Here is a 15,382-nt window from a genome sequence, read left to right on the forward strand (position 1 = left end):
TTCAGACTAATAACATTATTTTGTAATTTATTATCAATGTGACAGTATTGTACCTTAAGGTCAATCATCTGTGGAATAGTGTTAAAAATTAGATAAGTAAAACATGTGGATCCATCAGTCAAAACCGCTGGCTGCAGTCGGTTTCTCCATCAATTTTGTTTCAACAGCGCCATCTTCAGGATTTCTACAGAATAACGCGTCAACAATTACAAGCTATTTCACCATCCAATGTCCTGACCTGATATGAAAAACATCCAGTGTGAATGATACGCCTGTGTGTGTATATTACCATCCATCTTCTATCCATCCATCTTCTTCCGCTTATCCGGTAACGGGTCGCGGGGGTAGCAGCTCCAGCAGGGGACCCCAAACTTCCCTTTCCCGAGCCACATTATATATATATGTATATTACTTAACATTTCATTTGACTTTATGATTTATTCAATTTTGGTGTAGGCTAAGTTAAAAATGACCTACAAACACTCTGCATTTGTCTTTTTATTCTGTCTCTATTTGTAGACTAAAATCTCTCCAGTTGCAGCCAAAACAATACCAAATTAAATAGATACAGCATGACATTTGATTCCAGTTTGTCCCACTGACCCATACTGAGTTTTCATGACTCAAACTTTGAGTCCTTAGTTGCTCTCAGATCAGTGTACAGTGGGTTGTTGTTCCAGTTCGAAAAGGCTACATCAGCATGGATTTCATTTACATTTTTGGCTGTCAAGTTGATTCCTATAATTCAGTCAGCAGATGTCACCAGAAGCCTCTCATTTTGACTGGACTTGCGTCACTGTTGCTTTATGACTCCTGTCTCGACTGGCTGAGTAAACTGTGTCTGGCCGGCCGGTTTTTAAGGTGAAAATGTCTTCAGACACACACTCACATTTTCGGCAATAGCAGGGCTTTCTAAAGGCTAGTCACATTCCCTTTGCCCTATATGGTTCTTTTATGTTCAGAGGTGATGTGTCAAAACATATTCTCTATGAGTCCTTAAACTGTTTTTTTTTTATATCCTCCTACATTACCACAAACTACCCTGACTTCAATTTTAGCCTTAAAAATTTGCCCTTTTACTCAACAAAATACTCAGAAGAAAAAGAGAAGCAGCCGCCTGTTTGTTTTTTTATATGGATGACTGGGCTTTTTAATCTGATGTATGGACATGAAGCTGTCATGACAGTTTGCCTCACAAGTGTCACTTCTCTTCAAACCCCAAAAAGAGAAAAAGGGAACTGGCACTGATGGAGAGGCCAGATAGCGTGGCGGCAGCTGGATGAAGCTAACACCCTGTTCTGATCTGAAGGCAGCAAGGCGTGACCGAGTCCCTGCGCTGACATGTGGGTGAAGTACATCCACGTTCACACACACACACACACACACACACACACACACACACACACACACACACACACACACACACACACACAGCCCAATGCACTGACTTAGAGGCTAGTCAGAGCCCATTTTGTTGTGTTCACCTAAACTTCCCCAATACACTTAGAAGAAACCGATTTAGCTGTCAGCAGAGGTTCCTGAAGTTTGTCACATCAAAATTTCCCACAAACCCTCAATTTGAACCTAAATTCTGCCCTCACACAGATAAATACCCACATGTGCAGTTTTACTGGCAGACATCATGTATTACCATCTATTCTGTGGGTGAAGTGAGAGTTAGGTGGGAAGAGTGAAGCTATCGATTAAACCATTTTTACACATTTTCCTCATTGATCTTTCTTCTATTTAAAGAAAGAGTATCTACATAAAGCTATTCTTCATTTAGTCTGGGACCCCTGTACCATTTTTAAAGTGCCCCCAGCGGGTCCTAGAAACCATTATTGGGACCCACTGTTCTGGAGCGATACCGTGTTAAGGAAAAGACATCGTTTCACTGTCCTGCAGTACCACACGTCCCCCAGCAGATGGACGCTGGTGTGAAGGACACTTCTGATCCATTGACATTCATTTCCTCAGCATCTGGGGAAGAATCGATGTCTAAATCCTGTGATGAAATTAGGAGTCAATCTCACAACAAGTGTCGTTCGCATTTGCGCTCACTTGATTTTCAGATCATACCAGTTTTAGATACTGCAGAGGCTCATCCTCTTTGTTGCTGGTTTAATGTAACATAACAGCTTTAATATACTTTCAGAAAATCTTTAGGTGTTTTAACTGCACCACACATTTCATTTAGACCTACCTCGAATTACATTTATATCCCCAATTACCCCTGTCCTCCTTAGGCTTACTCATGTGTGTAAGTATGTGTGCTTTCTACGTATATATATATATATATATATATATATATATATATATATATATATATATATATATATATATATATATATATATATATATACACACACTGTACACGTTCTTCTATTTGTGACAAAAACGTCTCAGCAAAACCCTGAGCCTTTATAACTTGTGGGAGTGTATAATATTCAGGAGTGAGAAACCAACACATGGTGCAGAGCGAAGTGATGTCTTTTGAAGCCGTGAAATGCACTTCTCTCAAAACCACAGCCTAAAAGGAGACATGTGACCTTCTAGATAATAGTTTTTTTTTTCTCCTGCAGTCTTGAATTGGCAAGTGTTTTTAAGAGAAGATAAACTTCTCTCAACAAGGTGCAGGTCTATGGGCGATGGAGGAAAAGAGAGGTTATCTTTTATTTTTACACCTTTACACAAATAACAGAAGAAAACCAACAGCAGATACACAACAAATGCATTCACTTTTGCTACTTTGTTGAACATTTGAATGTATATGTGGCATATTGGTTATATGATATAAACAGTGGCTGCAGCAGGGATCATTAAGTACAAATGTATGTTTGAAAAGGAAGTAGAATTACTCCCCCATTAACACTTTACAGGCCATCTTTTCAGATGAGTATAGTATGACTAAGAAAACTGATACCCGTCACACTCCTATAACGTCTCTCTCAATGTCTCTCTTTCTCACACACACACACACACACACACACACACACACACACACACACACACACACACACACACACACGCATGCACGCACAAAAGACAGAGAGATAGCTGCTACTTCATGCTTTCATTTCTGATACTACCAGCTACTTATATGAGTAAATCTATTTGTGTGCTCATACAGTGTTAAATGTCTGAGCATGTGTGTGTGTGGGTGTGTGGGTGTGTGTGTGTGTCTGTGTGTGTGTGTGTCTGTGTGTGTGTGTGTGTGTGTGTGTGTGTGTGTGTGTGCGCAAGCATGAATGAAAGCTACTTCAGTTCTAGGCGGTGCTCGCCGCGGGCTATGTGGGAAGAGAACTCGTAACGGTCCCGACTGCGGTGGCCGCATACGTTGCACTCGAGCGGATCCCGGAAGCCGTGGCACCCCATGTGGATGGTGAACATGACATAGTCCAGGAAGATCACCCTGCAGTGGCCACAGGGGTACACCGGCCCGGGCAGCGCTCCGCCCTCCCCGTCGGCCCGCACCACCCGTAAAGCCTCCATTGCCGACAAGGGGATGGGCTGGGCGTGTGGGTGAGGGATGCCGTTCTGATGATTCAGCCCCCCCAGCAGGTGCCCTAAGCTGTACATGACAGGCTGTGACATCTGGGAGCCGTCAGTGTGGAACGAGTCCATGCCGAGGGGTGGCTGGGCGGCATGAGGGGGGCCCAGGAGCGGCATGCCCATCTTGTGGCCGTTAGTGAGGCCCATGGGGCTGATGTCGTTGCGGCTTAACTGGATGGGGTAGGGCCTGCGGGAGGGAGCTGGGTTGCTGTCTGGCCCTGTGAGGATGGCTTGTTGCTGATGGTGGGTGTCGGGCCCCGGGGAGCCTGGCGGAGGGTCCTTGATGTCACTTCCGTAGACCAGATCCCTGTTAAAGCTCAGGTCCAGGCAGACGCCGTTGTCGCCTAGACCGGCAGCATGAGAAGAAAGAGCACTCAAGACTCCGCAGGAAGACGTTTCACATACTTACATACATCCAACAGCATGGCCAGAGAAATACCACAGGCAGCAAGCAGCAGTAAGAACAGTTATTGCTTACAGATGGAAAAAAGACCTAATAGAGGTCCTTACAGGACCCTAAGGGGTCCTTAGCATGCCAGGTTCACAGGACAGAAGAAGCTTTACAGCATCAGAGTATCCTGAGCCAGCAGTAGAGCTTCGAGGCATGAGAGGACAGAGGGCTGAGAGGAAGCAGACAACGCAGACGAAGGCCTCTAGTGCAGCTGCACCACAGAAGAATAGACAGAGAGGCACCTGCTCACGTTTCTCGCCTCCCGCCTGTTTTCTCTCTCTCTCTCTCTCTCTCTGCGGTTGCAGACATTACTTCTCTTTTCCCCCTGTGGTTGTCATATTGAAAGATCTCACTTCATTTGTAAACTGGATAGAGAGATGTAGGAGTTTTTTTTTTTTGCCAATACGCCTCGTTTTGCGAGCAGCTTGAGGCTTGATTGCGAAACTACAACCCAATGTTAGGGTTAACTAGAAAGGTGAGAGCCAACTATTGAAAATCGTGTGTGTGTGTGTGTGTGTGTGTGTGTGTGTGTGTGTGTGTGTGTGTGTGTGTGTGTCTGTGTGTGCGTGCATGTGCGCGCGCACCCCTAAAGTCAGCCATTTACTGAAACTGATATCTTTTGATCATTCATCAGTCAGGAAAATTATCCGAGTTTGAATCAAAAGATACAAAGTGAGTTATCAAATTGAGAACTTGTGCATGTTTCTCTCTCATTTCTTTTTTTTTTTTTTTTTTTTTACATGTTTCCATTTATTTAACCATGCATGGTTACCAATACCCACCTATGACACATTTCTCGCAGAGAATTTAGGACAGTGGTGACCACTCTGGTGTGTGTGCAGGTACTGTATGAGGCAGATGGTCTGCCCTTAATTCCTGTTTGAGATGTTAGAGAGTTAGAGATGAAGGCCAGCAAAGTCAGACAGACAGACAAACAAGTAGCTTAGACAGACAACTTGAAATCATCTACAAAACATGACTTCTGCATTATGTAAAACATAAATGCACAGCAAAAAGCACAAATGGTGTGAACATTTTTCAAACAGACAGCAGCGTAGTGTAAACAGGTGGACATATACAGATATAAAGATATCAAGTAGCAATTAAGTAGATAAACATATCAAGCTAACGAAAAGCAGGCATTCATTATCGTTCGTATAAATCTAAAGTAATACAACAACCTGCTTTAAAATGACAACTCTCTTTGGTCTGCTTGAGGTCAGTGCCTCTACTCAGCCTCTTCGTGTCTGTGTTGGTAAGTTTGTGTCTGTGTTGCTCTTACCGGTGAACTTCTGTGGCATTGAGCTCTTCCGTTTGGCTACGTTGCTGGCGAGCCTGTCGAGCAGCAGAGCACGCTCAGTGCCCATCTGAGTCCTGGATGTCAGGCTGTCCTCTGCTTGACAGCAAGAGAGATTGAGAAAGTAAGCGCAAAAAAGGAAATGAAGATATCTTTCTCGATCAAGCAGCACTGTATCAGAAATAAAAGGGAGTGCACTAAGCTGCAACTGTCCACCTATCAGGGCTTTTGAAGCTATAAAGTGAAGTAAAAAAAATCCTGCAAAACACACCAGCTGCTAGAAGCTGAGTCACTCTGAGAGGAATGAGTTATTAATTTGAGATCACAAGCTCCTTTGACCTCACTTTCTGGTGGGTTTTTTACTTCACCAGTGCAGGAGAGGAGACCACAGGATGAGGATGTACTTCCTCACCACTACGGCACTATCAGGCATAAACTTACGACATTTGGTGACCACAGAAGCAGAGCATTGTCTGTGTGTTGCAACCGTGCAACTGTCCTGCCAGTATGTAAAATGGCTTTTTATTTTTTTTTGTGGGGGGAGAGAGAAGGTTATAGACACAGATGATGTATGTGTTTTGTGTGTGCGTGTGTCGAGTGGCTGGGCTGAAACATTTGCCCTAAATCATTTTGGCTTCCCTTTTACCGCTGCAGCGGTCTTCAGACGCTGTGCCTCCACACCACAGCAGCCATAACCTATTTAGCTGTAATGATGGGGTAACAGCCATAAGCTCATTAACTTAACGAGGCTATAAAAACAGGATCTGTTAGCAATAACAGCTATAATTGTGCAAATGAGTTTATGTAGACTGCACACAGTGGTCTGATTATTAGCGGTTATATGTGCATGTGTGAAGTGTGTCTTTTGTGTGTCCTGTGAAGACATTTGTTGGGAGTTTTCAAAGCCGTTGCTGATGAAGCGTGTGTCAGAGAGTGGCGCTGAGACGAGTGCGTGCTGTCTGCTCACCTCTCTCGGCGGGACCTTTGCTCTGAAGGTACACATGGCACCTCTCTCGGTGCTCTTCGAGGGAGCTGCGCTGCTTGTAGCTGCGACTGCAGTGGTTGCACTTAAACGGCTTCTCTACTGTGAGCAGGAGTTTCAGTGAATCAACACAGACATTCAAAAACATCAACACCATTTAAAATGGAACAGCGAGCATTATTTCCTTAAGTACACGGTTTCATACAAAAGTGATGATGTGCACATTAGAGACGTTGCAGCGTGCCTGCAGGTAAAACACGTGAACTGAAAGTGAATGAGTAAGTTTCCAGTGGTAAATGAGTAAGATGTCATAATGGTGTGTGTGTGTGTGTGTGTGTGTGTGTGTGTGTGTGTGTGTGTGTGTGTGTGTGTGTGACCGTGTGAGAGTGCCAGGCAGCTTGTTACTGGAAAAGCAATGCAGGCTCAGCAGACCTCAGATTCAAAAAGGAGTGAGAAGCCGACATGAAGGAGTGAGAAACCAACCAACGTGATACTGTACACAGGTGCATACAGTATCAGTGCATATCAGCTTCACATGTGAGAGAGTGTGTGGCTGGCTGGTACCAGAATGGGTGCGCAGGTGCCCGCTCAGAGCATCGCGTCGACGGCAGGCGTAGCTGCACATGGGGCATTTGAAAGGCTTCTCCCCAGAATGCAGTTTGATGTGGCGCAGCAGGTTTCCCTTCTGGGTGAAGGAGGCTCCGCACTGAGTGCAGTGGAAGGGCCTCTCACCTGAGGGAGTAAAAAAAATAAATATATATATATATATATATATATATATATATATATATATATATATATATATATATATATATATAAAAACATTTCTGCATTTTAAAATGACATTCGCTTTTTAACTTATTGATCGCACAACATTTTGTGATTTTACGTGAAAGATCGATGATTGTTTAATGATCTGTTGCTGCAAATTTACTGGGCTCATTGGAATTGTTTGACTGTGGATTTACTGATTATTATTATTATTATTATTATTATTAATAAAGGTTTATTTAGATAGGGACAGATACAAAAAACATCATCATCATCGTCATCTGATGTATGCATCATAGTGTTGTCCCTAGTAGGGCTTTTGGTCAAAAATAAAAATACATATTAACATTATTAAAAATAAGATAGAGATGAAATAAAATGGGATGAAATGAAAAAGGAAAGAAAGTATACAGACAGAGCACAGTGTAAAAACTAAATATGAGAGCAATATTGTTCCTGAATTTTTTTTGTGAAGGTGGCTAATGTTGGGATACATTTCAAGTGGTCTGGCAGAGAGTTCCATAATTTTGCCCCTTTTACTAAAAAGGCAGTTTGGGAAAATGATGTTGTACGGAAAGGGCTACTACAATTGCCTTTTAACGCTGCTTGGGTGGTGGATCTGGTACCACTCTGCTGTCTTGTTATTGTTTTGCAAATGGGTGGGGGGAGCAGCGTTATTTAGGCATTTGAAGACCAATTTATCTAAATGCAGGGAGATAAAATTAGCAACAACAACACATTGATGTGGCATTCACAACTTCAGAAGTGGACATTTTGTCATAGCTTTGATCGTTCATTTAAAGATAAACTATTTTTTTTTTTTTTTTTTTATATATATATAATTTACTTTAGTTGTTAACCCCTTTTCTTGCCCCTGGTATTACAGTGAATTGCAAAAGAAATAAGCAGAATCATTCACCATCTTTGAAAAGGGAACAAGGCAACATCCTTTCATTGTCAGGAACCTAGAAGCAATGTTCTCACGACTCAAACCACACAAACGCCAAGCATATTGTGCACAAGTTCCCATGTTGAAAACACGCCCTAATGAGTTCCATCTGAAGGCGGCGTTATTCTACAAGACAATTTTTTCAACGTTGTCTGTTCAAAGGTGATGTGTTCAGATGTGGCTGACAACAACTCTAATTTTCTCCACAGTGACAAATATTACCACATGTGAACAGATGATGAGCTGACTTTCCAGAGAGTTGCTCTGCTCGAAGCATGTATCATGTACATAAGTCAGCTATTGCATTATTCAGGGCAAAATAAGGGCTGTAGATGAGTTCACCTGCTGATCTATTCACAAATCGCTAAGGTATTGCATGGGCTGCATACTTGAAAAACAATAGAGGATATTTCACAACCTCTTGCTGTCGCTGTAGCACTGGTTAGGGCACATGCGTCATGAAGTCAAGACTTGTGCGTCCTTAATCGTAGTTACTGGATCATAACATCTTGACCTAGTCAATACGAGTGTGAGAGTGAGGATTGCGCAACCGTGTTGTGTTTGAGGTGATGTGCTCAGGCTGTGTTCCTGTGCTTACCCGTGTGGCTGCGCTTGTGCACCAGCAGGACGTTGATGCTGACGCAGGACAGGCCACAGATGTCACAGTTGAGCTTGCCTGTCGCCTGGATGCGGGGGCCCCCGGCTCCAGGCACATAGGTCCCTTCAGCACCGGCAGCGGCATCTGCGTGTGCGTCTGGCAGGGCCGCGCTGTCGTAACGCGAGTAGTCCGCCAGCGACAGGTCCTGTGGCTCGTTCAGGCCGTCTCCCTCCTCGTCGCCCTCGCCGTCCCTCTCCTCATCATCGTCCTCCTCCGTCCTCTCCCCATCAAATCCCTCCTCCGTCCCGTCCTCGCTGGCCCCCTCGGCTTCCTCTTTTAGTGCAATCTCTCTTTTTTTTTCAGCCTTGGGGTACGGCTCGCTGTCTTCATTCTCCTCTGCCTCGGTCTTTATCGCATCTACTGTAAGCAAGGAGGAAGCAAGGGAGAAGCAAAGAATACATTTGGAGTGACATGGATGTGATGTAAACACATATTTGTCTATATTTCTTCTGTTTCAGTATTTATTTTTTTATTCTTATTAATGTTCAATATCTTTGTTTATTTATGTATGCACTAAATACCAAGGCAAATTCCACGCAAGTGTCTTACTGTGGCAATAAAGGCTTTTCTGATTCTGATGAAGTGCCTGAAAGGTGATTTTTAAAAAAGCACCTATTTACAGAGATGGGACATATGGAGTGATGTATAGTACATATAAAACAGTTGATGTTTGTTCTCTCTTTCAAATAAGGCACTAAATTAGCTAAAAGAAACTCCACTCCAACCAGACTGCGAGATGCTGTCACATCTTCACTTCTACATTTGTATTTATAGTTGATAGTTTGATATTAGTACTAGCACATCTCCAAAGTGTAGGGTAGCTTAATTTGGGCCGGTGTTTGGTGTCACAAAGAGATTCAGAAGATGTGTGCTCGAGATAAGGGGGAAGGCATTTCCTCTGAATACACAGAAACTAGAACCAGGGCAGGTGAGAGACGCAGTAGGCGCCTCGCACAGATAACGCCAATTCCTCATCCTGCTTTTCAAAAGAGACTTCAGATTGATTGTTTATTGCCTGTATCACCGATGCTGAGAAGCTTCCCAAATCCAGCGTTAATCTGCACCACAGGTCCTCCTTAATATCCCTCCATCAGCCAGCAGAGCACTTATTCTACGGTAGTTCATTTCTACCAAATGCAAGTTTTTCCCTGTTGTTTTTTCTTGGCCATTTTCTCAGTCCTTGGTCAAAGTAGGTCAAACATCCACAGAATCCACACCATACAGGATGTCAATTTCTCAACACCACAACTGTGGACCCGAGGCCTGGTTTGCAAGGCCTCTCGCCTAGCCTTTTTGCTAAGTGTCAACCAAACCCAGCGTACTCAGTTCCATCCAGAAACCACACTGTGGTCTTGACGGTGACTGGTGATGAGCTGAAGAGCAGCGCCTTGTATTGTGGAAAGCGCTCAAAAGGTGCTATGGAAACTTTGCACACGCAGAGTGCCGAGAGGCCCGATATAGAGTCCAGGGTCTCAGAGCAGTCAACCGCAGGCTGCGCAGCAGACGCAGAGCAGGGCTTTAGGAAGTGCACCCAATGGGGTAGATGGGTGGCAGTCAGAAATTAATTGGAGGCATGTACGCTTGGGGCATGTTCATTTTCTTTTAAGTGACAAGTGACTAAGGCCTGGAGTCTAAGTAAACACATCTCCACACTCAATAACCCATAACATCTGACAATGTTAACATATCACATTACATAATCAAGATGTATGGGTTATCATACAACACATGGCACTGCAGTGAGGAACCAAAGCAGACTGGACTTGACCGGTTCCTGCTCTAACTCCATCCTAACCCTGTTGAAAGCAGGTGAAATCAAAGTGGGACTATTATTTGCTAATTACTTTGCACTGAATGAAACCTCATGATGAGCACCAGCGCAGGAGACACACAAAAAAGGTGCCTATAACTACACCACAGGATAACTAGAGCAGCCAAGACCTCCATGATGCCTTTCCTTAGATGACAAATGGCTTTTACTTCAAGCACTGTCCTTTACAATGGTGTGTATATGTGTATGTGCATTGATTTGTGTTCAAAGGTGCTATACCAAAAAAGTTGTATTATTAATATTACTTGCCCGTCATATGAAAAAAAACTCTCCTTGTTCCTATGGGTTGAGAAAATTCTACCACATTTTGGTATATGAAACTATTCAAACCCTTAGGATAAATAATATATAGATAGAAAAAGATTAGACAATTAGAATGTTATTTTAGTTCCTTAGGCTCAGGGTTTGTGGCAGCGTCCCTCACACTTTTCCAACTGTTTGTGTACTGTAATGTCCGTGGACAAAAAAAAGTCATTGTAAGATGATAGGCGGTGTGAGCTTGATGGCTAAAATACAAAGCGTAATGGAAAGATGTCAAGCGCGCACGTGTGTGTGTGTGTGTGTGTGTGTGTGTGTGTGTGTGTGTGTGTGTGTGTGTGTGTGTGGGGGGGGGTGGTACGTACGTGGGTCCGTTACACTTTCAGCACACTGCATTCCATTCTCACTGAATAAGTTATCTTCCCTCTCTTCTTCCTCCTCCTGTGGCTTCGCGTCTGCGACATCACTACAGATGTCTGAAAAGTGACACATGGTGCATTTGCAAATATATTGTGTTACTTCTTGTTTCATTCGGAGAACTTCAAACCAGTAAACCACAGTTCTCTCTCAGAAAAATGGAATATTAAAACCCCATTTACAAACAATTAATGTGCAGGAACACTTCATGCAGGCACGTAGACAACTTATGGTCTGCTGCCGACTGCAGCGTGCACTAACCCCCTTCCACATATACAGCTTCAGCTTTCAATACTACAGTCTGGTGAGCTCAGGCAGTGCAGTAGGGCAGGATGGTGGCAGCAGTGGAGAAATTGTGTGCACGTACACTTTCACACTGAAGACAGGGAATTAGATACTCACCCATCCTGTTTCCCTCTGGGGCGGTAAATTCAGGATCTTTGTCTGTGTTCATGATGAAAAGATGTTCTGTGGAAAGGAATTACAATATTTGGTTAATGACTTATAGTTTGGATTCCAAATAAGTCTAATCAGGTCGGGCCACATTCCTCCTTATGGCGCTTTCACAACTAGATCTAGGCTTACAGAGCAATAAAGAGAGAGAGAACACTTCGCACTTTAACACAATAAAAATAGCATTTGTTTTTTATTTGACACTAATATAACTTTTGTGACTGTTCCTGACACTATTAAAAGCCACCCTTACTATTTCTACTAAGCATGTGAAGAAATAGAAGCGACACTTGCATCTCACTGTTCCTGTTGGTTGGACAGCATAAAAAGAAGTTTAGAAAAAAAAGAATGTGGGTAAAAGCCCACGGTTGATTGCTCGACCCCGTCACTACATTTAGCCTTATGAGAAAGAGATGATGTTCACTGCACATGCACTTCCTGCCAGGTCTGTACATAGGAGAGAAGTGTAAAAGCGCTTTCAAAGCCAACAGCCAGTGAGACTCCAACATTGGTAGCCAAAGTTTGAAAAGTGAGGAATATTAGGAAATAAAAAGCTGTGCACTTTTTCAAAAGCCACTTTGGAAACCCTGTATCCGTTTTTATTAAACTAATACAAATTCCCCAGAGTATGAATGCTTTTACAATTTATTAAACAAATGCAACTGTATTAAGAATAGAAACTGTATTACTTCGAAACGTGTTCATCATTTAGAGAGCTGTAACTACTCTTACATCACATTCAGTGAGCAAAATACAGCAATAAACAAACTTTCTCACACGGTCAAAATGAAATTGAGAAGCACATGTCTACACGTAACAAATAATTCCAAGGTACTTTTTGGGTTTTAGAATTTGTTGGAAGATAACAGTAAGTTTAAGTAAAGATGAAATGATCTGACCTGCTTTTGGCTCAGCACCCAGAGGAGACTGCTCTCGCAGTAGGAGATTCCACACTCCGCCACTGGACTTTCTCTGAATATGGAATATACGCAACGTCACTACGGTAACTTTTTGGAGAGATCCCTTAAAGGAACAGGAAGTTATTTTTGAACAAGGTCGAGCAACAAAGACCAAAGCATGTTCACACAGCAGAGTAGCGACGCCAATGATTTAGATCACTCCTTTACGGTTTCCATGATCATAACATAAACCTTCCTTCACTAACCATAAACATGTAGAGTCTATAGCGCCATACGTTTAGGAGTGAAACAAAGACCTGATTATGGGTTCTATATCAATTCAGGCAGTCCACATGGTTCCTGACTTGTTTGCATTTAAGGAGCTATCACTCCATCTTGTGGCCAAACCAGAAAGCCACTTTTCATTCCAACTTTTCTCTGCCCAACCAATAAACTACTGTAAGTCTGTACACAATTTTAGAAACCATAAGCACTTGTACTGTAGCTCTTTGAAGCCATTTTCAGTTATTTATTTGGGTTGCATGTCCAATTTTTAATGACATCTAGCTCTTGTTCCTGTTTTATTAAATTTTATTTTTAAAATTTAATGTACTTGAGTTGCTTTGGACAAAATCATCTGCCAAATAAGTGTAATGTAATAATATATTGTACAAAAGGTAAGTGTAATGTAATAATGTATTGTACAAAGAATTGTTTTTAATATAACCAGGCCCACATCTTAAACCTTTAGGCATTCAATTTAAGGGCAAAAAAATAATTCGATGAAATGAATGAAAAAATGAAAAATGTTCGATACCGGTACCGATACCAATACCGTGGCTTTGATACCGGTTCCTAAACGATACTTTTTTCGATCCCAATTTTGTAAAACAAAACAAAAATTACAACATTACACATTAAGGCACAAATCTTTGTATTTATTTTTCAGCTCCTACTACGTGAGCCCTGTCTCTGTGGTAACGTAGATTTCTCCTGCCTGCCTCTAGTAGGTCTACATGTAACGTTAGACAGCCAATCACAAACATTATTAGATCTTGGTAGAAGCATGCTGCGTGCTTATTGGCTCACTCACTCTGATGAGATTTACTCCCTAGGTTATTAAAATTGGGTATTGAATGACGAGGAATTTGTTACTTGATACTTTAGAGGCAATTCGGTCGGTGCCTAAAAAGTATTGAATTCGGTACCCAGCCCTAATTGTATGATGTGGTGTGCTTGTCATTCCCCATCTGTCTTCCACCTCATTTTCTGTCATCTCTCTCTAATACAGGCATAAAATCTCCTGAAGAAAAAAACTGGATAAGACATTTACACCAGGGCTGCACAATTTTTCAAAATGGAATTGCCAAAATGGACTAGTGCAATATCCAAATCTCAGAGGGGGGTGCAATATTTGTTAAAGGCAAAATATGTGTCAAACCATTCTGAATATGAATATTGTGGTGCTGCAGAGACGTCTCGGCCTACAAATCCTATCCTACAGATCATGGCAAAAATCACACTATAATCATTGAAAATGTTTTATATTTTTCAATAAAAATGAGAATAATGATACAAAAATGATCATTCCCTCCAATATCGTCAATCATTTTGCAATCGCAATGTCAGTCAAAAATAATCGCAATTCTATATATTCCTCATATTGTGCAGCCATAATTTACAAGGACATATCCATGACAAGAACTGGAGAAAATGGACCAAATACATGGAAAGTGATGCCAAGAAATATCTCGACTATCTGAGAATGACTAAGAAGGAATCTATTCGCATGCAACAACTAAATTTCATTGTGCAATCCGGTATTGTGTAATGACAATAACGAATCCCTGACACACACACACACACACACACACACACACACACACACACACACACACACACACACACACACACACACACAGAAAAACACCTCATAAGTGACACATAATGAAACTGCAGGCTCTCTTGTGAGCTCCAGGACCAGTGCGCGGCTCCACTAACTACCTACTGCTTTAGTACATTGTTATTACAGTGAGTCAAGCTTTTTACTTGAAACTAACCAGATGTAGTTTTTCTTTCAAGTATTTGACTCACAATGCGGGAAGTGTCTGTATCACAGAAAGGTCGATGATATCTTGACTAATTTCTGATTATTTACCGGGGTGCTGTGTAACTAACAACACACACGCCAGCACCCACCTGAGTGGTGCACGGCCTTGTAAGGCTTGGCTGTGGCCCATGGCCTGCCTATGGCAACCAGCTACCAGCCCGGAGAAAAAAATAAGCTGAAAGAAAGCACACTCACAAAGGCATTACAATACATGCTGGGTTTCCATGGCAAAACGGAGGCAAAGGAACACAGGGAAAAAAGAAAGAAAGCGATGTCGCCAATAAAAGCCATGATTCAAAACCTTAAAGGCTGGGTGTAGGGCATAGCTGCACACACGGGCAAACAAGAATAGAGTAACACGCTGATTTACAGACTCTTACATGATCAGAAACACACACATGTATAATAAGCTGTCCCGCTTCGTAGCGTTGTTAAAACTTATCCTGCGATCCTACTGGTGGGAGGCTTTTTTAGGACCGGTGGGGGCAGGGCGGCAGCAAGGAGGGGTAAACTGTCCATTTGCCTTTTATAGCTGCTAGAGAGAGATCTGGGGGCCGACATAATGACAGGGGGCAGCAGCACAGACCGGACTGACCACTGGACGCACACGTATGCAAACAAACAACACTCATAAACACACACGGAGACCTTGTTGAGGGAGCAGGCAGGAGCTTGCTTTGTTGTTTGAACAATGTTTCGACCCTAGAGGCACATACACGTGTGTGTCTGTATATGTGTGTGTGTGTGTGTGTGT

General features: G+C 42.6%; 1 protein-coding gene across 10 annotated transcripts in view; it reads right to left on the minus strand.

The window, feature by feature from the left end:
• Positions 1–2,645: 2,645 nt before the first annotated feature.
• The window catches only part of LOC116039585 (zinc finger protein Aiolos-like), a 67,587-nt gene continuing 54,850 nt past the window's right edge, over positions 2,646–15,382 (minus strand). For 3 of the 10 annotated variants that reach the window (XM_036000686.1, XM_036000684.1, XM_031284476.2), the window contains exons 3-10: positions 12,519–12,591; positions 11,569–11,634; positions 11,115–11,225; positions 8,601–9,020; positions 6,847–7,014; positions 6,268–6,384; positions 5,286–5,399; positions 2,646–3,896 (exon numbers count right to left, since the gene is read on the minus strand). In XM_036000686.1, the coding sequence (XP_035856579.1) occupies positions 3,256–3,896; positions 5,286–5,399; positions 6,268–6,384; positions 6,847–7,014; positions 8,601–9,020; positions 11,115–11,225; positions 11,569–11,620 (1,623 nt within the window). In that variant the 5' untranslated portion in view covers positions 11,621–11,634; positions 12,519–12,591 and the 3' untranslated portion in view covers positions 2,646–3,255. Of the gene's footprint in view, positions 3,897–5,285; positions 5,400–6,267; positions 6,385–6,846; positions 7,015–8,600; positions 9,021–11,114; positions 11,226–11,568; positions 11,635–12,518; positions 12,592–12,784; positions 12,809–15,382 lie in introns of those variants that run through there. The other 7 variants (XM_036000690.1, XM_036000691.1, XM_036000688.1 and 4 more) reach the window with 5 other exon arrangements.

The sequence above is a fragment of the Sander lucioperca genome, chromosome 4, assembly GCF_008315115.2.
Source record: "Sander lucioperca isolate FBNREF2018 chromosome 4, SLUC_FBN_1.2, whole genome shotgun sequence".
NCBI classification, from domain to species: domain Eukaryota; kingdom Metazoa; phylum Chordata; class Actinopteri; order Perciformes; family Percidae; genus Sander; species Sander lucioperca.